This window comes from Athalia rosae, chromosome 2 (assembly GCF_917208135.1).
Source record: "Athalia rosae chromosome 2, iyAthRosa1.1, whole genome shotgun sequence".
NCBI classification, from domain to species: Eukaryota; Metazoa; Arthropoda; class Insecta; order Hymenoptera; family Athaliidae; genus Athalia; species Athalia rosae.
In genome coordinates, this window is record NC_064027.1 from 2,749,767 (window position 1) to 2,775,489 (window position 25,723).

Consider the following 25,723-nt stretch of genomic DNA (forward strand, 5'->3'; position numbering starts at 1 on the left):
AGGACGGGCGCGGGCGGGTGGCTGGGTTATATTCTGTCATCTCGTTACACGCGGAGGTCTGGGTCACGGATCAAGTTTCCCAGATCTCCGAATTTCGTCGTAGGTGGGTACGATACGAGTGTAACGGAAAATTTTGTAACTTCGCGATAACCCCGTGGAGAACGGGGAAACAGAATTTTGAGGGATTGGTTCAATCCGCGCAGGTCGCCGCTACTTTTCGCCGCAAGTATTTTTTTTTTCTCCCTCAAATCTGGGCTCGGACTCCGTCGGACGGGGACACAACTTCCTCCGCATTCTTCATTCCCCCCCCCCCCCCCCCCCCCCCCATGCGCGCAAGCGAGACCCGGCACGAGCGGTTGGATCTCAAGAGCTTCGGGGGTGACCCGGCGATAATTATAAAACGTCGTTTCGCAAAGTGGAGGAGAGTGTCCTGCGAGCACGACGTCCCTTCCGCCGCCCTTTCGCGCTGTCCGGCCATCCGCGAGCTACCACCCTCTCCGCACCCGCTCATTTCACATTCTTCCAACAAATCGCTGTAATTTCGGGAACTCCCTTTAGTTACAACTCGCAATTGGACCCGTTATACACAATGGTTGTACCGCGGATAATTTATGCATACGTAATTTTCAAGAGGCCACGAACGGACCCCACGTCCGAGTGTGTATGGATAGAAAAAAAATAATGCCCGGGAGACGAAGGAAAAGTTTACAAAAAAAAAAAGCTACTACGGTGAATTCTTTTTATGTACATTGATAAAATGTTTGAGAAATAAGAAACGATCAGAATTTTTGATTATTTTCTACGGTGAACGATCGGGAAAATGACGAGATGTGGCGCGACTGAATTTTTTTTTACCCCCTCCCTAATTTTTTTCCTCGTTCAATTCTGTCTAGGCTTCATTAGGGCTTGAGGTGGTATTCGATAATTACGCGATAGGTCAAAAAACAGCAGTGGCAGGAGAGAGAGAACGACCGGCTTTTATCCTAAATGGCAGAGGCTCGGTGCTTGATCGGGTTTTTGCGATGTTCGAGTCCTTCGTTAGCGTTGAGGATCGTGCGAAAACCCCGCGCGAGTTCGTCGGTTGCCATGGGTACAGCTGGTGCGTCCCGGCGTCTCGGCGCTCGATACTGGACGACGCCCAAATCCAGCAGCAACAGCAGCCACATCATCGGTGCGCCTCGTGTTTTAGCTCAATTTCGCAAACTGGAGACATGCACAACGAGTATACCACCGGGTTCAGCCCAGCGACCACGAGCCACAGCCCAAAACCTACCCCTATACGCGACGTTAGTTTCAACGAGAAATAATTCGTCCTTTAACCCCCTGAAACACAAGGGTTCGTAGTTTCTATCGGCGTGGAAAACTACCGCAGGGGGAAATTATAAGCCCACGGGTATAGTGCCGCAGGTTGTCTGTTGAGAATGGCTTCAGATTGAGCTTTGCAAGGCGGATGTAGACGGTGGAGAGGAAGAGAGAAACAATTTTCCGAGCTTAATTGAATGGGAAAGAGCGTCGGAGGTGGAGCCGGAGGTAAATGGGCTATTGTGTTAACGAAAAATTTCGAGATAACAAACGTGCAAGAAAAGTTTAGGCAGCGCAAAAGTTTCGTGGGGATGTACAGCTAAACGAAAAGAGGAACGAGGAAAATATGAAAATATAGTCGGACGTTAACCCCTGCTAAAAAAAAAAAAAAAAAATGTTTTTTCAGCCGAAAGCGTGTTTTTTTTCCGGCAGCTTTACTTCGGGGGGAATTATCGCAATTTCGATTCAGGTATTACAAAGCACGTGAAACTGATGTAACAAGTGATCGCAAAAGGATAAAAATAAAAATAGGACAAAAGCCGCGATCGCGAGTTTCAGAGTTTACGTTTACACCATAACGCGAGTTTCCGGGGATGTAAAAGTCCCCCGTTCAACGGTGCGGAAGTAGCGAAAAACAGAAAAAAGAGAGAAAAAAAAAAAAAAAAAAAAAAAAGGAGTGAAGCAAAAAGAATCACGAGTAACAAAGTGAGAGATATGGTAGAAATAAAAACAAACAAGCGAAACGTTTTAGCCACGCTCGTAAATGAACATTGAATTTATCTTTGCCGACTCGGCATGTATCCGCCTACATCTATCGAAATTTTCATCAGTTGGCTTTTAGTCTTCGCGTGGCGAAGGTGAGTAAGGATATAGAAATGAAAAACTAGAAAATTGGCAAAAAATGAAACATTGAGGTATGAAAATCCAAGTCAGAAGCTGCATGCGGTCTGCATTTTTCGTTGGTAAAACTGCGCGATTCAAGTAGTAAGAGAAGTTCTTTTTTTTTTCCAGAGCCGCATTTTTCGTTATACACGAGCAGCAATTAAGCTCCCGATCTTCAACCCAAATCCACATTCGCAACGGTGTAGTTTGAGGTAAAAAATTTCAAGAGAGAAAAATTATTTCTAAAATTATGAATGCCGGCTAGAGCAAGACGCGAATGAGAAATCCCGTGACGATAGTTTCGCTAGATATACCTGGGGAAATGACATCCTTTCCCCCTTCTGCCGGAAATATCCAGCCGAAGCGAGGAGATATCCCGATATCCCGGTCCGCAATTTCCGGAAGAATTTCCCGGCTACTAGGCGATCGATTCCACGGTACTTCCGTCCCAACGTTTTTAGCACCGCGTGCTCACCCAGCGCCGTTAGTAGAGGTAAAAAAAAAAAAAAAGAAAAAAAAAAATAGAAAACTAGAAACTGAGAACGACGAAAAACGAATGAAAGCAATGTACTGGCCCCCACCGATATCACCGGTCGTCGAACCAACTTCCGATAAAATCGACGCCAATTACTACAACTGCAGAAATAAGTAAAACTTATTTCCGACTCAATTAACCATTATAAATACCTGCATTGCGCCCCTCCGTTCGTTACTCATATCCGAACTATCTCGATACCAATTATATTCGATAGCGATGCGGTGCACCGTGTTCATTCGATTTTCGAAGATCGTATCGAGTGATAAATTAGCGTTTTGAGCGATGAATCACGAGTAGCGTGGGTACAACTTTTTCAATTAATGAACGTCTTATTGCTCATTCAACGTTGAATCAGTGATTTGAAATTCTGTAATTCTGATCAGATTTCCAGTGGCATTCGTCTATCGAATCGCTGCGACGAAATTAAATTGTATCGTCTACAATGCGATAAAATACAATCCTCCTAATGCCTCGACGAAAGGCGCGTAGCCGGGAGAATAATGAATGTCCATCGTGGGGTGCGCCGGTGCATTAGGTGCAGAGATTCGTCGACGAATCGTAAGGGCGTTATCAGGCGACACTTTGAGGCGTGGATAACTGCCGCTTGGGAGCGGGATAAAACCGGGGTTACGCGAAGGGGAGAGGAACGAACGAGATAATTCGTTTAATCTAGTTGTAAGCATCAAGCCGATGCCTCGGGTGTCGATATCAGAGTCCGTCCGGAGGAGTCGTCGTCCGTCCGTTGGGTTCACGGAATTGCCCCTCATTCGTCGACTCGAACGAACGAACGCGACTACGACACCGCCCAACCCCTTCCTGGCTAACGTCCAGCCAGCCTGTTGTTCCCAGGGATTTTTTTTTGCTCGTCTCTTTTTGTTTTCCCGACGTCGCTATCTACAGTCTGCGGACTCGGGGAGTCTGATTATTTCTTAAATAGGTATCAAGTGTTCGACAGGATCAACGGAATTCACGCCGCACACATTCGGTCGTTTCCGGAAGGCTCGATCGACTCGGTACCGAATGCCCCTCAAGTGTCCTTAAGGCCCAAGGAGACTCGGGCTCGGCATGAAATATTAATTTAATCGGTTACGGCAACCGGAGATAGCTGGCACACGTTGGGAGTGTTTCGCTAATTTTGTTGAGTAGTTTATTGAGTTCAATCTATATAACGACCCTTATAATCACCCTCGAAAATTGAAGATGAGTATTATTGATTATGAATCGAGGCTCTCCCATTACCGGTAGACTTTACACTATACGTTATACCCCTACGACTATAGGAGCATAGCATGTCGCGGTTGCATTTCCGTCGACTTTGACAAATTGACACGTGGCTACGGACACACCTGCACCATCTGTTTCCCCCCGTAGTGGTCGTGAAAAGGATATAGAGAAGAGGAGGTCGGGTCGGGGGGGCGGGGGCTCGGGGGAAAAGAAGGATGAGGACGCGGTGACCCGTGACTCACCGGAGGACGGAGCCCCGACATAGACTACTGCGCTATCCTCGATTCTCCCCGTTACACTCCGACTTGTATGCTACATCGGTTTGGTGATCGTCCCACGTGAACGGGGTTCGCCACACGTCGCAGCAGCCCGATTCAATGTCGAAAAAGGAAACGAAGCAACGTTCGTCGCGCCGCTCCGGGTCTTCTGGTTTTTTTTTTTTGTTCTTTTTTTTTTTCAACAAAATTTTCTCCGAGCCCTGAGCTACGGCGAGGAACGCTGCAACGGGCGCGATGCATTGGCTTGCGATCTGGTGCAGCGGGATATTTCGCGAGAGAGAGGACGGAAAAGAGGAGGCGAGATTGACCGATCAATATTTCATCGTTTGAAATGGGACAATAAACGAGACGACGACCGAGGGAGGAATGAATACGCGACAACCATAGACGAATTTTTTTCTCTTTCGCGTTTTGATTTTTCTATTTTATGCTTCTGGGATGACGATGAAAAAATTTGTGCGATAGTTATTAGCTCTGTAACCGCAATCATCACCGCTCTGGCAATTGGTAGTTGTAATGATCTCTGAAGGATCGTATATTTAAAAAGTGATTTTTGTAAAAAGTGCTCTCCAATTCCCGGAGCTGAAATTTGCCATTATTCTTTTTCTGGGGATGAATAGGACGAAGAAGAAGAAGAAGAAATACCGGTTAGGCCGGTAATAAGTGATCGGTTGCGTAGGGTCGCGTCCGACTCCTTGGCCTGCGCCTCGTTACGTCATCGTGAACCAGAAACAAGGCTAAGAGCGAGTCCTCCGTCGTGTCCGAGAGTCCCGTCGTAGCATCTCGGCAAGAAATACCAATCCAAGCCAAACCGGTCATTCCGTATACCCACGAAATCTAATCCTCAACTAAACGGAAACAAAATAGAAAAAAGAAAACGCAAAAAAATACAACCGAGTGGTCTGATCACGATAATCGATCCTGCAGTTTTCGTCGAGTAATAATTTCATAAAACCTTTGCCAAGAGAACGGCACAAAGGCTTCCAGCGGTATTTTTTGCAGTAACTTACAAGTTGCAGCTTTTGAGGTGAATCACGGTCAAACCTGGACCATTTAGTACACGGTGTACTACGAGCTTTCTCGTTAGTTAATCACTCCTTGACTTCCCATGGTCGTAAGTTTGCACGATGTTAGGGTTCACCTGTGCCCCATGGAATAGCGGTAGACGCTCATTTTTCCTCACTAAATATAATATTATTATTAGCCACTTCGTGTTCAGTCTGTTTGCGATGACAAACTACCGTTAAAAACTAGCAGTGATTTACTCAAGAGTCACCGAACTACGCAATTATGTTGGTACGTCACACGTACCATATCATTGCATCGTACAGGAGGACGGTAGGCTGTAAAAAAGTAGTAAACCGAATTGTCCAGCGTACAAAAAACTCTTTGTTAACACTACTCACCGAGAGAGAAATTCCGAGCAAAGAAGAGGGAAAAAGAGGTAGAGAAAGAACATAGTTTAAGCAGTATAAGCGATTTTATATAACGTTGTTTGTTTCGTTGTAATTACAGCAAGTCGCGTGATTCGCGGGACAAGTGCAGGTGAGTATATTATAAACGTGAAAAGGTCTACACAAGTGAAGATTATAATATGAGTAGTTCTCTTACTAATTTCACAGTCATCATCATTATTTTCGTTATTGTTGTCGCTGTTTTATCTTCATTGTTATTATTGATATTATTATTATTTTTTTTAGAGGTGCACGAGCATGAAATTTTGACGTAAACGCGTGTAAGTTTTCTTTTCATTTTATCGTAAGTTTTATTTCAAACTTGTACACCTTTTACCTCAACGCCCGTGAGACGATAAAATTGATGCCTTTTCACGGGTTTTGTGGGAGAACATCCGGGAAGTTTGGACCGTTGAACCGTGCAGCTACTGCAGCAGCTATATGCTCATCAAATTCTAATATAACCTTCGGTGTCTAAAATGTTAGTTCGAGGTAAAATTAATTGCGAACATTCACGTTCTACAAGAGCGTAGAAATTGCTATATTAAATTTTACACGTACCATAAATTTATTAAACACTGATTTATCACGTCGAGAATTATTTGTCAGGACGGACGACGGCGATTATATCGCGAAGGGCTATCGAGGAAAACATTCAAGTGAGAAATAAGAGAGCTTGAGAGTCACTTCTAGAAGTTAGTACTGTAGTGTTATACGATCGCGGCTACTGCCAAACCGAATAAAAGTAAGCGTGGTGTAGAACGTCGAGATTTGGAGAGCTCGTTTATCGCATCAATGTAACGATTCACTCAATGCCTAGTAACAAAACAAGCCCCCAATCTCGTCTCAACTTATCGTCTCATCTGATCAGATCTCATCCAGTAACAAAACACGTACCCCTCGTGTCTCACATTTATATCTGTACTCCGTTTTAGTATAAGTAATTCTATTCAACTTCTTATCGATTCTCAAACTTTTATCGTACCGAAGAAGACATCCCTCGTCGAGTGTCCGATGTTAGTTGTCAAATAAATGAACTTGTACAGGTGGTTTAATCTACCGGATTCTTGCAAACTTTATACACTAGTAGCGGCGAACGAGATAAGCAGCAAGCAATCGTTTGATAATTCACCAGCTTTTATCTCGCTGGCATTTTTTTTTTTTTTTTTTTTTTTTTACGGTGGTTAGAAATACAGAACAGTCAGGTAGATCAGAAACGACGACGACATCGATGATATCGGTGTAATGCATAAAACAAGCCAACCCCCCCAAAAGTGGAAAAATCGTGTACTAAAAAATTCCGAACGAGTGCCTAACGATGAAAAAAAAAATAAAACAACCATATATACATTATAGAGAGGTTGACGGAAAGCAGGAAAAGGGTATAAAGTGGTATACATTATTCCGTTGTTCAACGATAAAACAAATGTCGGTATAACAAAGAGTAGTTATCCCTGGCTATGAGCCACTCCTATTTTTCCTGAGTCACTCCCTCGCGTAGGTTACATTATACCGGTCCCTAAAATGGACCCAAGTCCTCTTCGTCAGTCAGGGATACGTCGCACTTACCCCGGGCGTATAGAATCTACTCGGCAAAAAAGCCCTCGATTTTTTTATTCGTTTATACAGCTAACTATACACCGAGCGTATCCATAATAATGTGAGTAGAATCTGAAGGTAGATGTGGGGTCCCAACGACCCATCCCGAGCGAAGTATGTAGTGAGTGGTTAATTCCTAATTAGCGGGCGGGCGCAGCCAGTGCGCCAAAATCGAGTGTAGGATGCTGTAGGAAATGCCTGATGCGATCTCGTATCCTAACGAAACCAACACTATCGAAACACGTATAATATACCGACCACCGATTCTCCCACCAACACCAAGACGCCGTACCACGGGAGGCTAAAATGCGTAGAAAAACAAACAGGGAGAGAGTATAAAGGAGAAGATGTAGTATGGGAAAGAAAAGGAGAGAAAAAAAAAAGTAACTGCCTGGGAATTTCAGGGATGGCTTCGAGCCGTCACTTTCACAAAATTAGATCAACAAAGTTTACTTTGGATTCGGATGATACATTGGACGTTTGTTACGATCGTTTTTCTTCCTTTCAGCGTGTCTGATAACAAAGCCAGAATTAATTCGATACGCGACGACACTTTACCGGACGCTCCGGTACAAAACATTATACGAAAATTTTTTCATTCTCATGTCAACATTCTGCCACTGTACGATAGTACGTATATTTGTTTCCAACTACAATTGTTCTCTTCTCCTCTATTTTCATTCTTTCATGTCGGCCTGTCACGGAATTATCGGCGAACTTTTTCCCCCCCTTGCTCCGTGATTCCCGGGATTTCACTTTGCACCCTTTTATTTAGCGCTTTTGGTATAGACGGCACAGTAGCGCCGCTCGGGTAATGGAAATATTGGAAATCAAAGCTGCTATATTACGAGAGTGGTGTAACGGCCAATTAATGGCCTCACACGGGTAAAATGTACCGCGTCACGAACCTCCGTTACATTTTATTTTTTTTTCATTTTTTTTTTTTTTATACTCACCCTGTTTTTTTCATCTGAAAACGGCAACGGTAATAACACCAACGGCGTCGGTTTTTTTCCTATTCATTTTCACTACTCTCGTAATTCCAAAAATTCCAATATACATACAAGTAATAATATGCGTGAAAAAAATAATTCAACATACGTGTGGGTGTAATGCGAATACGCGTGAAGCGGTCGAACCGAAAATTCGACGCTTCAATTTTAACGGAAACGAATGCGGGTGATGAAAATTTAGAGAAAGAAAGAGACGAGGTGCGGAAGAAAAAAGCAACGATCACTCACCTCGGCGAGTGGTTCTTCTTTGGTGACATCACCGTTCTTAGGAGCATCTTCGCGTGCCGTCTTGCTTCTGTCCCTTTTACCGAAGCTCAGCGACCTGAAGGACCATTTCTTTTTCTGTGAAAAATTAGAAAACTTTTTCAAACATGATAAGGTATCATAAAAATCCATGATTTACTGCGCATTTCTCCAAAGTTACACAAGAGAATGCGTGTTCGGTCGACGCGTCAGACGTAGTATTATACCGACCTTGTCCTTCTTCTTGGCGTCTTTGCTCTCGGGGGAAGTGGCGGAGTCCGGACTGGTCGGTGTGACACCGTCAGTGGGTGTCGTGACCTCTTCAGCTTCTGCCGGCGCCTCTGTGTTTGACTCTGGTCTGGTATCCTCGACTTTAACGTCCTCCTAAAACAATTGGTTTGAAAGAAAAAAGAAAAATTTAATTCAACTCATTCCATTAATATTTTATTTTTTTTTTTTCGAATCGACAAGCACGAGATTCCACAGAATTTTTGTTGTCGAATCAATTTCGTGTGGTTTTGTCGGTGGTTTTTCGTTCGTCATTATTCGCGACAGCTACTCCGGTGCAGCTTGAGACAGAGTTGAACGCGATACGTATTGCGATATGAAACAACATTCATACGTGAAGCTCTCTTTACATTTCAAATGACTGTGATACGACTCGTAGCAGCTGAAACGTTTTGAAGAAATAAGAACCCATCATGACCGTGCATTATATATATACAGCTCCCGCTGAAGTTTTATATTCCCTTTTTATTAAACTTTATTTCAAATCTTTTTTTTTCTCTCTTTTGCGCTTTTGTTCCCCGGTGTGTTTCTCTTATTTCACTTACTTTTTTTTGTTTCTATTTTATTATATAAGTCTACGTCGTATCACAGTTATAAATAAATTCGTTATCTTTTTTATTTTATTTTTTTTTTTACCGTTGTCTCCGTACCGCTCGTTGCTACCCACTTGACGAACGGCTCGTGTTTTTTTTACGTCACGAAATAAAAATTTCTGTTTCAATTTTTGTTTGTTTTTCTTCATCTTTTTCTGTTTAAACTTAAAAAAAAAATTTTTCCTCGCTTTAATCCGCCATTTCTCAAGCAACTCGCGTGTTATTCAGAAGATCTCCGGAACGCGGAGACAATTAATTAAAATGAAATTAAGCTTTGTTTCTATATCGCCGTAATACGCCCAGCCGCCTGCTGCAGACACCGAGAGCGCTGCACCACATTTCTTCCTTAATTAAGGTACACTAAACGCGCTGGAAGATCAAAAGAACGATTAACCAAAAGGAGCAAACTAACTTGTGCAGTTAAGAAAATTCACGCTGTTATAATAATTCTGTAATAACATCGCTCCAAAGTTTTTAATATAAAAAAATTCATAAGACGATACGTTGAATTTAGAGAGAAAAAAAATAGAAAACACAGTCATTCTTCACACCAAAATTAATGCAGATGACGTAATACGAATTTTTTTCGTCAATCAACGATAAATTAATCCAGATCGTTGGCCAAAAAGCGCGAATAATACAAATTAATTATTGATGGACTAAAATTTTTGTTCGCAAAAATACCATTAGCATGAAAATATTTTTCAAATAATTATAAAACAACCGACTCTGCAGTTAATGGTTGAAACAATTCATCATATCTACAAGGTAAGAACAAATCAAAAAAAAAAGGAAAAGTTTTTTCTTTTCGTGCACAATTAAGTTAATGCGCGGTATAATAATCTCGAATACTTTTTGGGTATATAAATCTCCTCGACGCTTCGGTGTAACTTATATTAATAATTCCGAATTGAACGTCGTTACAGAAACACCGTTTAATGAACCAAATTTTGTACAGCCCTCGGGCCACTCCCTGCCTTTGTTCGGATGCTGATGACCCTCGAAAGGGCTTCGCACGCCCCACGTCGAAATGATGGAACGTATCGAACGATCGAATGGATGCGAAAGTGTTCCCCGGACATGTATTCGTGACAAAAGTGCCTCGCATATATCTCATGCCCGGGTTTAGACCAGATCGTGAAACGCGAATAAAAGGAATATACTTCGGGTTAACGAGAGTCAACGAACTAAATCTATTCACCCCGCATTTTCTGACTAAAAAAAATTCCTTCCCCACTCTTATTATCCGTTTCGATGGATATTGCATACCTAATACATGGGGGGATGATACAAAAAAAAAAACGATAAAATGTCTCTCGTTCCTCACGTCGAGTATTTCATTTTTGCATATATACACAGGGCGTGGCGCTGCGACGCAAATATCGACGATCCGAAAAATATTTTTCAGATGCAAAACTCAGCTGAAAATTATTGAATTTTTTCAATAATAGCGAATGTCTTTCGTCCGAACAAACGTCGAATAATTTCATACGACTATGCGTAGCGGACACGTGGTCATCACGAGGACAGGTTCTGGCGGCTGCGGATACGAGGAGCATTGCGGAGATTTGAAACTTCAGTTTTTTTTAATCTATTTATTTATTTATTTTTTTTCTTATTTTATACGGGATATCGAGTTACTCGCACGTCGGTATACGACTTTATAACTCTATAACGTAAGTTACCGCGCTACTACGGAGGAGAGAAGAAGAGAGTAGAAAAAAAAAATAAAAAAAAAAAAAAAAAAAAGCGAGAAGCAGAAGAAAACTGCGACGTACGTTGAAAACGACTTCTTAAGTCCCTCGAGTAGAGTCGGATGGACCGGTAGGTAGGTAGTGAAACGATTTACACGCGATCTACGTCCGCAGGAAACTCGATACGATACGGCGACGAGTGAAGAAGTACCGAAAGAGAAGTACAACGATGCAGAATGGCGGTCGAGCGAATCCTCTTAATAAATGATACGACGTTTGATTTGACTCGTCGCAAACGTACGGAAGCAAGATTCGTCGCGATATTACAACTCGCATAATATCGCATGATCCGGACCCACTATATATATACCCTGACGTCGATCGAGCGAAACATATTAGTCGTAATCCGGGGCGTTATGATTACCGTTGAATTGAAACTACACAACGCGACCCATCTCTTCTCTTCGCATAGTGCTGCAACGCGTTCCACGTTATGTGGTATCAGTTTAAACTCATAAATATACCGGATGTAGGCGCAAAATCTCCGCTCTCCATCACCGTATATTACGGGCATTGAAATCTCCCCGTACGCGCTGCGCTATATATATATCTATATACAATAGATCCGCAGCGGAGTTACTCGAGGTACCGGCAACCGAGAGGCACTTAGCGTTTACTTTTATATTATACGGCATAGATCCGTTATTTCCTCGTTTCTTAGAAAAGCAATAACGAAAGTTAAAGTAGAAAAGAGTCGGAACGACCGCCGTCTAATTTTTCTTCCTCGTTTTTGGTTTTTATGAATTTATCTCTAGAAGCTACTTGAAAAAAGTACACCGAAGTTTTCCGAAATGGTATCCGGTGTTATCTCGTCGTTTCATTCCAGAGAAAATTTCCGGGTTTGCGGTCGAAAAATAATCGATATTAACTGTGGAAGTATAATGCAAATCGGCGCGGACAATAATGCATGCTAGGTAACCTTGGCCATGCGACCTTGCAGACTGCACCGACGGCGACTGCAGCGTATACACAACACCAGTTGGTGATGATGCTGAGCATCTTATTTTAGAACGAAGACCGCCGCGCCTGCTGAAAACGTGGCAAAGTTCGTCGATCGTTCATTCATATATCCTTTCCGAGTATATAACGTAACTTGACGTTACAGAGATCGGGGATCGGTTAACTTTGAACCGCGCTGTTGAGACTTTGAAAAAAAAACTGTAAATAGGGTAATTGATTCCCTTTATTTTCCCTCCGGTTTTTCTCTATTTCTGGAACTCTCTGAGGAAAAATTAATATACGAAACCGCGAAAACGTCGCTCTGACGCAGAAATTATATATATACGCCACGTAGAGTGTATATCAATTTATTCCTGTAACGAACTATAGTGGAAAACGTCGTACATTTGCAATTCTATAAATATAATTTCGTTCTTTGTTCTTCGCCCGAGTTTCTGCATAAGGTGATTTTCAGATCGCGTGCCGCATCATGTCCGGCCGACATAAAAAAAAAAAAAAAAAAAAACCATATGTATATATGGGACGTGCGTCAGGGAATGTGTAAATTATACCGTCTAGCGCCGAAATTGCCGAATGCAGAGGTTTTTTTTCCCCCCTAAAGTCCGGGTGCGATGTTCCGCCGTGGGGAGTAGAAAAATCCGAGCTGCGATTTTTCCGCACAATTAATTTTCCTCGACAGAGATGCGTCCAACAGTTATCGAGCGCAGTTTTGAAATATGAATGAAAAAAACATGGAGAATAGAAACATATTTGTCGTAATTGTACATATAGTTGCATTGTGCACGTCGCGCGTTGTTTGTTGCATTACAACGAAAATCCCCAGGGAAGATATACGGGGTAGATACGCTATATACGTCTCGTTATAATTCACATACAAATATTTGTTGAACCTTGATGCGATGAAAAAAAAAAAAACACACATATAGGTATGCGTGCGTATCTCCGGAATGACGTTCGGAGGTATATTTACATCATGCACGCATAATATTTCACGCTGTATGCAAATTTGATATATAATGTTACATTTTTAGTTATTACAACACGAGAGAGGGTAGACAATATACGAGAAATTTATACAGCGGAGATGTGGACGTTGAGAGGAGGAGGGATGGGGGGGGGGGGGGTACCTGGATTACGATAACATGGTATAAGTTTGCTGCCTTCGGAGATAAAACCGATTCTCTCATGCCGGTGCGACACGACGCCTGATGTTTTTTACGCGTATTACAATTTGTCATCGCATCGGCTTCGCGGCGTTACCGAACGACGCAGATAATTATTACCATTCTCTCAAATTCCACGCCTCGACATTCTTATCGCTTTTATCGAGTCTGTGCGCGTACGTGATTTTTGCAAATCCCAGGCTAACTCTTTTTCGCTCATCCCAAGGTCGCGATCCTAACGTCCCACGAGACGAAGATTTCAAACGTTTAAAACACATACCTATAACCAGATCAAGCGAGAGAAAAAAAAAAAGAATTTCAAGTTAAAAGAAAGACGTAAAAAATGTAGAAATGGATGTAAAAATAACGCGAGTCAATCAAACAGTTGAAATAAATACGGTGCAGATCGTATAATATCGAAAAAAAAAAAATTTGAAACAGGCTTTGCGAGGAGACGAAGAAAAAGTTGAAAAAAAAAAAAAAAATTGCTCGTTCGTCTTCGTACGCGTAGATGAAATGTACGTACGTATCACGTAACAATGGGCGAGAAACAAACGGATAATGAAACTAAATCTTCGGGTAAAACGCGTGGACGTTTACACGCAGGTATGCGAGGCATATTTTACATGCCTACACTGTAATTACCTGCACGCACCGACGAAATTCAGGGTTTATTCATTATTTTTAATTTTGTTCTCCTCTTCTTTTTCTTCTTCAAGTTCTCCCGGTTTTAGTTTCAATATGAATTCCTGACTAACCGCCGAGCCGACGACGCTACGCGGTATGATGCATTTTTGGTCGGATGGAAATGCATCACACGTACAGAAAATTCATATACAGAGGGGGAGAATATCACGAATCGAGCCTCATGCGCACAACCGTAGAGCGTCCGTGAATTTCTCACGATCTCACAATAATCAGGCCGATGCCGCAGTAGTCTCGACAGAGGTATCCTTCGGCCGAATTTTTTTCAGTCCTCTTTTTCACCTCGAATTCTTTTTCTTTTAATTACACGAGGAGGACCGCGTCGGACAGGTGCGTGCGAGCGTACCCGAAAACCGGAATGCCTGCTCGGAATCAGATCGAAAAGGATCTCCACGTATATAAATTTCCGTGGTAGAATTTTTTCGTGCGATATCGGCCGAGAGACAAGTTTCATTAGCCTAATTAGCCGAATAGTAGGTACGACGATTCAGGTGCCGTACTAGCGCGATGCAGAGCGTTGCGTCGTCATACTTTGCAGTCTTTGTTCGACGGGTTTTGAGAAATTTCCGGAATCTGCCGACCGAATCGATCGAATCCGTTGAAACGACGGAGTTATCACACCGCCCGTTTGTCGCGATGAAAAGGTGACAGTCGCGAGAATTTTAACGACAACTATTCAATTTACAATTCCGCGTTTCGAGGAGCCCGTAACCCAGACCTCAATAACATTCAATATCATTGTGGTACAACGAGTCTGATGACTCATCGCAATTGAATGTACGACGACTTTAGAAAAGAGGCGAGAACAGTGTCGGTGGTTTAGTTGTCTCGAATTTCTGAAATTCCGCAAACAACACGTATAACTTTATATATATGTCACCGGTTTTCTAATTGTCAACGCGAACGTTTCAGTTGTCGATCTGAGAGCTAGAAAAGCGTAACCCACATTTTTCGATCGTCGGCTCCGACGGTTCATGAGAAAAAAAATCAAAATAAAATGGATATAAACTATGACGACGAATAGTTTCGCAGATTGCTGCACCGCGCGTTAAAAAGTCCAGCGAAATTTTCAAAGTTTTCTTTATCCGCTCTATATTATATGTTTTAACGAGCTGCTGTTACTATAACTGCAGCTTTGACGCGTTGAAATTGGAGGAACTATAAAGTAAATAGTAAAAGTTTAATCGATGCTTCAGCTGCTTGATACTAGATTTTCTCAATCGATAATTTCAACTATTGATTACAGAGAGAGAGAAAGAATCTCGAGTGGATAACCATGGCGTTCGTAAGGAATGATATAATAAAGGGATAAAAGAAAGAAAGAAAAAGGAGATCGTTCGAGAGTAAATTCGCGGCAGGTGTTCATTTTGACGAGGTGAGATAGGTGTACGTGTTATACCTGCGAATGTATATATGTATAATAATGCACGTGATACTCCGCGATGCAGCATCGGAAAGGACGAGTACAACGCGTGCATCATGTTTACAAAATGTACATTTCTTATGCACCAGGGTCGCGATATCCATGCATACGAATATCACAAGCGGTGTTGCACCTGCAGCGATGGCAGCGCGAGGTTGAGATTTGATGAGATCGGACACGAAAGTCTGAGGCGAAACAGAAACTCTGCACGCGGCTTACGAGTACGATCCACCTATAGGTGGCAAACGTTGTTCATTCGTTCGTTCTGCCGAAGAGCTGGCGAATGCCAAAGACAAAGGTAAAACGCGCGGCGAGCCCAGCGGTACAAGTTATAAAAGTGGAACGGGAAAGGCGCGAAAACGAGTTACGAGACGAGGTATACCTGTACGCGTGTATATGAATAAAAAAAAAAAAAGGCCGAGTCCCAGAGACGCTGTAGCGGAACCCGGTGCTCCCGCTACCGCTGCAGGTGCAGCAGATATATGTAACCAAGACCGTGATCTAACCCGCCTGGATTTCGCCTACTAAAACGGTGGCTTGTAACGACCTAATAAAGAATACGGCGACTGCGTTCATTTCGTTGAAATTCATCGATGATATTGACGTTTTCTTTCGTATAAATAATTCGCGTACGGTAGCAAAATTAGTGATAATATGAAATGAGGGAAACAGGAACGAAAGGGTGAAAGGAACAAAGAATAAGGAATCTTAGAATTTCGACGCCAGTTGAACGAAAAACTGCAATTATAAATAATATATTACAACATCGCAACGTGTGAAAAGCCGTCGACTCAACGTTATTACTCTTACGTGAGATAAGATCGCATAAATATAACTCCTGCGGTTTGTTTTGGCTTCGACGATAAGACGTACAAATATCAGCGTTGGAAAGAAACCGAGCTCTTTCTGATACCAGATTACGATGAATTCACGGCCCCTGAAAATACCGAAAATACCGCGCGCAAACACGCGCACGGTATACATTTTACCGATCCTCTTCAATTGCGCTCGCGATCCATTTAACGCGGTACACGAGCGTCGGAAGAGCACGCGGCACCGTGAAAATATAACATCGAAACGGTCGAGATTCGATAATATAGCGGTAGATCCGACCGTGATTCATTCGAAAGTCTAGCGCACCAGTTGCCTAGGCATGATAATATTATAATCGGGGTCGTATATCTATATCGCACCGGGAATGTTCCACGTACACCGACAAAACGACGACGTTCGTACAACGTGTACGTCTGCGTGTGGGGGTACAGACGAGAGATCGGAAGAGCGTCAGCAGCAGCACCGGCAGCAGCAGATACGAACGCTATGCCGTTGTGGTGGTTTTTTTGGCTGCTGGCTGTCTCTCTCCTCTCTATCTTAAGTTGTACGACGAACGAAGCGTCGAACGGCGAGGCACTGCTTTGTCTAGGTCAGGTTATAATGCAGCCGCCGCGGTGCCGGTGCCCCGACGAAGCAATCGACCTACGCGAACACGTCCTACGTACGGGGTGTCGAATAATTAATCAGTCCCGCGGTGCGGACAGACGAATGAAGAATCGATAAGAAAAAGACATTTCGTGTCTCGCGGAGCGGTCCGACCGTCAGTCGCGATGAGGGTTGTATCTGCACTTCGATAATTTTCTAAAAATTTCACCCGGTACATGGAGGACCCCGTGTGAGACTGTCCCGAGTGTATAAATATAATCGGTATAAGAGACGCTTTATCCAAAGTTGATCAATCGGATAACTTTTGATATAGTCACTGCACAGCGGTGGCGTACTTTTATTTCTTATTCTCATTCTCATTCGTTCAAACGCGGACGTGTACAGCGGCAACGGGCTGTAAGAAGCGATACCGATCTCTGACTTTTGACCTTTTTTACATGGTATATATCACGGAATTAGAATTACACGGTGAAATTTATATAACTTTTTACGTCGCTTTGGATATAAATTTGTTTTTTTTGTTTTTTTTTTATGTTTTTTCTAGTTTCGTTTTTTACCCCATCGCTAATATAATTCGAAGAACGATCGTACAGACGGACGATTATCCTTCGGCGATTGTTTAAGAGCAACGGGTTTTCATCCGGTCTGCCGCACTCCGTGAGGAAGTTGGCGATCCGAATTCAGGTCGCTGTACGTTAAACCCTCTTCAAAATCAACTTGAAAAAAAAAAAAAGAGAAGAGAACGAGAAACGAGAGACTTGCCGCCGCGAAATAGTTATTGAAGCAAAAAAAAAATAGATGAAAAAAATCAGAAACGACGTGTAATTTGATTTCGAAAACTAACCGGAGTGTGTGAGAGAGAAAAAAAAAAAAAAGGAAAAACTTCAGAAACTGACCTTTTCGGTATCCTCGTCTTTGTCCTTATCTTTTTCCTTTTCCTGTTCCTTGTCCTTGTCTTTTTCGTCGATTACCGCGACTTCGGCGTGAGGTGCGGTACCGTTGGTCGTCGGTTTGCCATCGCTCTCCTCGATTCTTTCGAGTTTTCCATCACCGGGCGCTCCCGCGTCTCCTGCGACTCCTCCTTCGGCCGGAGGACCGTCCTTTTTAGGTGTCGTCGTGATATCCACGGACCTTTTGCTTTGTCGCGCACCCATTTTCTTCTTATGTGTCTGTCTTCTCGAGCTTTTTTAATTTTTATTCGTTGCGTCGCTGCCGCTTATTTTCCGGAAGCTCGGCTGTAACAGAAACGTAGAAACGGAAACCTTTAGCGTAAATTTTCATGTTTGTAAAAGAAAAAAAAGAAAGACACGTTTTCGCAAAACGGAATCACCAACAAGTGTCATGATAAACCGCGAGTGTGGCTCACACTTCCGTGATTAGGAGAATATTGAGATAAAATTGAAAAAATGAAAAAGAAAAATTTAATGAGATCCCTGCGCCCAACAGGATATTACGCTTCCGCCCGCAAAGCCCCTGTGTGTCACACAGATATTCGACCAGATACACGAGGAAAAATTTTACAGAGTAAATTCCCGAGGTGTGTAGCAATTGATACGAGATGACGTATGAAATAATCTCCGTACCACCCCGACAATTGACACGAGTCCTTCGATTCTCTTCCTCTCAAGATATGAAATATGCACGCGATGGTGGAGTTCGATCTCGTATAGAAATTATGTATACAAAAAATATCATCGGATCGTTCATGAATTATACATGTTCTTCGTATACAGGGTGGCCCATTTTTTGAACAAGAATAGGAATACCTATTAAAAATAGACCACCCTGGGTTCAATGAGGTTTTCGCCCGAGAATCCATTTTTTTGGTTTGCGATTTCTTCAGTAATCAATTTTTATGATTAAAAATTTCGCAAACTGTTGAATTCGTGCACAGTTGCAGGCGACCTACTGCTTCAGAAGCGATGGTCTCTATTACAGCTTGCATTTCATGAATGTCAATTAGAATTCTTCGACGTGCTAATACGAGTGTACTGCACGGTGTAAATATATTTAAAAAAATCAAATCACGTCGCCGTTTGACGCGTGCAGGCTAATATTATATACTAAAAGCGTATGTACGCCGCGATTCGATTAACTTCGAAAATGAGATCAGAATTTCAATAACGGAAATAAACGAGCGGTGGATGGCATATTAATTGAAACACGCTGTCCGATGAAAATTTCTCATTATACCCGCGCACCGTCGCCACAAAATTAGAAACCTGAGTTGGGGTTGCGGAAAAGAAAAGAAAAAACGTAATGCACTGCACACCCTTATAATTATTATCACAACCAACCGCGAGAACGGCAACAAATATACCCTCGATTGACTCCGGTAATTACGTGTAATTAATTATAGTGCATCGATAAAAAAAAAAATTTCAAACTCGTTACGCACGCATGACGCATAATCGGATTAATCAAATTACCTCATAATTAATTGAGGGAAACGTCGATGAGGAGTGAGCACTAAAAAAATTGAAGAATGTTCGTTTTTAGTATACTAGGCGGTTATTTTGATTCGTGTAGACCAACAAATCGGTTGAAGCCAGCAGATCGAGGAGGTGAGCGAAGAATTTACTTTACTTTGCAATTTACTTTGCTCTAGCTGCTACAATATTCCCCGAGGAAAATCCCGACTCCTCGTCACGTGCGGGGGAAAAACAATATCCATCCATATTTTCTTACATCCTCAGACAGCGCGCGTGTGTCTATAATAGATGAAATACGTTTACGATATCGCGATATCATCATCGTATCCGGCACGTTACTCGAATTTCATATCGTTGCCAAAAAGCATATCGAGCCGGCGTGTGTGCGTCAACGACCGACACGCGGGGACAACGAGATCGAGGCGAGTAGGTGGTGGTTGTAACACTACGACGACAAATGGTCAAACGTTTATCTCCTCGTCCCCAGCTGCTCGTACCGTCTTTCTACCTCACGGTCCATTGCTCTTTGGCACGCGTCTAATCGCGGGGCTTCGCGCATCGTGTTCAACGCCTAATGCGCTCTTCGGTTGCTGCCGAGGCTCGCTATATGATCGATAGCTTCGCGACTCGAAACCGACGCCGATGATACGTACCAGGTGTTCGAAACGAAACACCCCATTCGCCACGGAAGGGAAGGTAGCCGCCACACGACGACGCGGTAATTAAATCGAGCGACGATTCGGACGAGAAAAAAAAAAGAAAAAAAAAACGGATCAAAAATTAAAAAGGAGGTGTCTCTTTTTTTGCGAAAATTTCCAAGTCTAATGATGAAATGTCTTGTCTTTTTTCTTGTCGAGAGAACGAAGAGAAACTCGGGGAATAAAAAAAAAAAAAAGAAAGGAGAAAAGGAAAGAAACGTGTAAAAATAGAAGAACTCTGCGTCTCGTAGCGTAAATTAAATGGGACCTAATTTCTACGTCAGAGAATCGTTGACGGATGACATACGTGACGAGATATCTCGTACACACCCATACGCAGCGAGTGTCCTTTTGTTTTCAACGCGTGTACGCAACGTTAGTGAATAATAGTAAGTGTATGCGCGGTGCAGTTTCCGGCGGACACGAAATAGAAAAAGACAACGTACGCGGCGATGCACTCTCGGCGTGCGTTACCGAGCATAAAACCGACGACATCGAGCAGAATCCGTATAGCGCGCGAGCGAGAAACAGCGAGAAGAGCGAGGTCGCGTGGTATCGCGATGCCGAGTTTATATTTAGCCGGATATCGCCGCGTGTGACACGTCCTACGACACGGTCGCAACAATTCAAAGATACGCGTTTTATACCGGGACATTCCCGTTATTATTCCGCGCTCTACGTACGCGTCTCGTATTTGCCGCTTCGCTTCCCATTTTTCTATTTTTCTATTTTTTTTTCTTCTCCACTCCGCTTTCGAATTTGGGGAAAAAAAAAATTACCCACGACATTAATTTTCATTTTCTTCTCACCGGAGTGACGAGCGAAATTAAATTTCAAGTTAACGTCATAGAATAATCATAGAGTGTTGTTCGAACAGAACGCATCCCCTCGTAGCTGACGGCGATGAGAGTTAGGATAAAATTGAAGAATAATAGGTAATCTATTCATGTATAGGTGGATACGGATGATATAAATAGAATAATGTCCGAGTATCCCTCCATTCGTCAATCCGTTCAATGGATTAATAAGCACATTCAGGGGTCACTGTCGTCTAAATTCTATTAAATCATCAACGACGAACGCGATAGCTGGCCGATGTGTAACGAATAAGTCGCTGAGGTATGCAACGGAAGGCAAATATCTCCGGCACTTCAATCGCCGCTGCATTCGCGGTGATTCGGTACTTCGTTTTCCAGAGCGGAGAACTGAGAGATAAGATTTTTTTTCCAGCGATAACTCCACAGATTTCCCAGAGGAATGAGAAATACAGCGAAGCGCGACTCTCCGTGTGTTTCACGGTGTGCGTGAAATATAAGACAACGGCGTGCGAGCGACGGTGAAAATAATTTTCCTACGGAATTTCGATGCATCGCAGAGTCGATAGGTATGATATGTTATTAGAGAACCAAAATACGGCGGCCCGAAATAGGCCGGCGCATTATCTAGCCCGCATCCTCGAATCCCGCATATAAAACGAAAACATCTCGCCCGTAACAACGGGGGCCTGCTTTTTTACCGTCAAAAGCGCGCCCCGAATAGCGTGGCTCGCATAGGTGTACGTGAGAGAAAAAGAAGAGAAGAGGAACGAAGCAGAAGAGCAGTAAAAGTCTCCTCGCATCGCTCTGCGCAATAGTGAATATCGTGAGGCTTCTCCATAGTCATAAGAGTCTCTTTTTAAGCTTCGGATGTGGTGTCCCAATCAAGGGCGTTTGTTGTTTTCTAAAAGCTGGCTAGACGCATGCATCAACCGTCTCATTTCAGGGACTCGACTTTTTTTTTTTTTTCTCTCCTTCTTCTTCCTCCTCTTTTTCTCTTTTTCTCTTTCGGTCTAGAGACGAGAGAAGAACCGTCGAACTTCGCCAGCGTCCGTCCACGTCCATAACTATACGGTCGCGGTGGTAACCGTATACATATACGATGAAAAACTGCAGCCTTTAGCGTTGCTCGAAGAAGCTCTTCGTCTTCTTTGGTTACACCTACTACAGCTGCAGCCGCGCGAAGTTTAGTTGGTGGTGTTATTTTCGTCGACGGACGAACGAACGGAACGGAACGTTCCCGCCACACCCTCTTTCTCCGACGATGAGTAACTATAAGTGTGACCTTGAAAGCGTGCAACGCGTCCGCGCGTACGCACCGCACTCCATTGTTATAACAAGCGTTGGAAAAGCAGATTGCACTCGGGGTGGCTCGCGGGTTCGACTCTCGAGACGCAAATTCGTCGGCGAGGGAAGGAGGAAAAGAAAAAAAATGGGGATGAATAAGTCGATTGCAAAATTATGGAAAACCGTCGGGCAGACGCGGCCGCGAAGGAGAGAAGATCCGCGAGGTGAAGAACGTCGGGAAACTTGGAATTATGGGCGGAAAAGTTCTCCACCTCGAAGTCCGAGAGAAGTACCTTTCGTATACGCTACGAGTTGTGCAATCCACTGTTACATAAAGTCTCGAAGAAGAAGCGGAAGAAGAATAATACAAGCGGCATATCAATCCGAGCTCTGATATCGAAGAAGTTTCGACGCTCAGAAAATTTCAAGTGTGCATAATATATTCTCCGTGGTTTCGCCAAGTGTTCGGATCAACTAACTTTACGGTTGATCGGACGCCGAGCCATGAGGGAAGAATGAAAAAAAAAAAAAGAGAAAAACCCGGACGGTAGAGGGAGAGGAGATCTACTAAATTATTTCGTTTTTCGCGTGTAAATTCTCATACATCTGAAGACGTGAAAAAAAAAAAAAAGAAAAAAAAACGTGGGAGCTGATTATTTCTGCAGGCGTGCGGAATCGGCGAACCGGTGGATTTCCTTAGTTTTTTTTTTTTCTTTTTCTTTTTCTGTTTCTGTTTCTTCTACTCGCGCAATGACTCGCGAGGAAAGTAGACGACCGAAAGGAGATTAAGGTTAACGTACTAGGCACGGCCCTGATGGGGTTCCCATCTGGACTCCGTCATATGCGGGTCTCGGAGCAGTAAAACGGGGAAAGGCAAGTAAACGACCCGCTATCATCGACTGCACCAGACGTGCGGCTGAAAACTGGTTATATTACTAATTGCGCGAAACGTACCGGGTGTCCGAACGAAAATAGTTACAAGAGGCTCGATCGACCCCCCACCCCCCCCAGATTTCGTATTCACGATTCGAAAATTTTCGCTCTCTCTCTCTCACATTGTACCGTAATGTCATGTATGCAAAACACGCTCGATAAAAATACATTTATTCAAAAAATTAGAATAATTTGCGGAAATGAATTTCAAAGAGAAGGAGAATGAAAATTCACGTGACAAAAGGTTGACCGGGCATTTAATGACAGGGAATATTCCTAGCCTCCTTCTGTTCACGGACGAGTAAACAACATTTCCTCGACCTTTTTCCGGCCTCTCACGAGCGAAGAGACGGCGATAAAGAGAGGGAAAAAAAGCGCGGAGGAAAAATGGCAGGCGAATAGAATAGAAGAAAAGAGAAGAGGTGGGCCATCGCGGTGGTGCAGTTCCAACAACCGTTTCTATAGGAGCCTTGGATGCGGATTTAAAATGCACAGCAGGTAAGCAGCAGCGGCAGCGGCAGCGGCGCAGCTATGCAAAAATCGGCACAAAGAACGTCCCGTCCAACGCGGGGCAGTTGGCTCGGCTCATGTCAGCAGCGGTAACCGTACGAGACTAGGTACGTACCTCCTCTGCATGCGAGGAGGAGGCAAATCCGGAGACAAAGAGACTCGGGCCAAAAGCAGAGGCAACTCGCCGGCCGGTGCACCGACGAGAACTGGATGCAGCTTATAATCCCCCGCCGCTATTAGATTTCCCGTTTTATGTCCCTAAACTTTCACCACCTCGAGGGAATGCGGCGGCCGTCTCTTCGTCGGTAGATGCGAAACGAAAATCGTCTCGTTTTCGGAAACTGTGAATCCTAGTCCGGTCGAACACGTGTACGACGATAGAACGGAATAGAAAAAATTTTCTAGCTTCCGAAAAACGATTAAACAAAAAAAAAAGAAGACAGATAAAATAGAGGGGGTGCGATGCGAAAGACTCAAACATTGCTGAAATCACGTTATTATCCCTGGAATTTCTGCCGGTCCTTTTGACCTCTGGAAATATATCATTCGATATGTAGAACGTACTCGAGAAATAATCCATTAGAAAGTAAAGCGCTCGTTGCATCTTGTGCACCTTCTAACCGATACTGAACTACTACGGAATCTAGCCTCGTGTACGTACAAGCACACGAGTTCGTTCTGAATAAATGTTTTGCAAGTGTGTGCGTGTCTTCCCATCAATGCGATATCGTAGAAGTCAAAGCTGCACACAACTTACGATACACAGACGATCGCGGTGGCAGCTACAGCAAAAGCGTCGGCACATAGAGTAAAAATTGAAGAAAAAAAAAAAATACATATATATATATACATGTGTATATGTAAGGATCCGCGAGCACGCGAATGGCGAGACTGCGAACAGAAAATATCTCTTTCTACGCGACCTTTTCAACGAGGTATTATAGGTATACCTGGTATGTAAAGTGGGTGGTGGGTACGTCGCAAATCGAACCGATGCACGTAGAAAGTTGCGCACACGATCGAAGCAAAGATTGCGCAAAAATAAAAGAAAATTTAAAAGAAAATGAATCAACAACAAATTAAAAAACGGATAAAATATTTTACGGATAATCGATACGGTCGACGAGACGATGAGAAAATAAATCAAATCGGTAGTAAAAGAAAAGAAAAAAAAAAAACGCAAAAAGAAATCGATTACTCACATTGCAATGATTCGTAAGGATTCGTTTTATTTGGTCGTATTACCCGTTGAAATAAATCACTTCTCCTTTCACTCAGCTATTGAACTCTTCGAGTATCACACACAGTTTTTTTTTTCTCTCTTTTATCTATAACAAAGTCAGCCGAACACAGTCAGTATCGACAACGACGGTGTATATATTTTTTAAAATTATATTTTTATTAATCGAATTCACTGGCTCACGAGGAACGGACTGAATTAATTATTTATTTTATTACAATTGATAACAACGATTCGTTGACTACAATTAATTGTTTCTTCGTTCAATGTTAATAATCTCTTTATTATATTATTATTACCGATCACCCATGTATCTCTCGCACTTTTTCGTGTAATAGATATATCAATATATATTCGTAATGTGTGTAGATATATATATATATATATTTATATATGTTTTACTTTATTAGCAATTATTATTAATATTTTTATTAAATTTTAATTCAAATCGATAAACTTCGGTGAAAATTTCTACCCAACCGGTGTATCAACTAACAAAACTCGCCCAGTCAGCTTGGTTACGCGCAGGCAACTAACAGAGCAAAAGCCACCGAGGGCTGACACAACCCACAACCGAGTGCCGAAGAACCGAACCAGGCGAGAGGAGCAGGAGCAGCCGCGAGTCCCGCTGCTTCGAAATGGGAAATGGAGAGAACGCGAACGAGAACGTACCTCGAAACAGAGACGGAGGTTCGGGACGGATGGACGAACGGACGGATAAAACGACGGGGACGACGCAGAAACTCGATGATCCTCCTCCTCTCCTGAGTATCAACGTACGTACCACCTATACGCGCGCTCTCCACTGGTGGGTGCAGGGAAACGGCAGCTCGGAATATGAATCGTCGTTGTAGTCGTCGCCAATTTCGTTCTTTGTATTATGACTCGTCGGGCTCAGGTCACGTTATAGGTTCTTTGATAATCGCGGATGAATCACTAATTGTTATTT

The 25,723-nt window shown here is 43.1% G+C and overlaps 1 protein-coding gene across 1 annotated transcript in view; it reads right to left on the bottom strand.

The window, feature by feature from the left end:
- LOC105683956 (A-kinase anchor protein 200-like) overlaps window positions 1-25,410 on the bottom strand; it is a 44,026-nt gene extending 18,616 nt beyond the window's left edge. The window contains exons 1-4 of the mRNA XM_025746595.2: window positions 24,737-25,410; window positions 17,756-18,094; window positions 8,765-8,917; window positions 8,519-8,632 (exon numbers count right to left, since the gene is read on the bottom strand). Coding sequence (XP_025602380.2) covers window positions 8,519-8,632; window positions 8,765-8,917; window positions 17,756-18,013 — 525 coding nt within the window. The 5' untranslated portion in view covers window positions 18,014-18,094; window positions 24,737-25,410. The remainder of the gene's footprint in view (window positions 1-8,518; window positions 8,633-8,764; window positions 8,918-17,755; window positions 18,095-24,736) is intronic.
- Window positions 25,411-25,723: the final 313 nt, after the last annotated feature.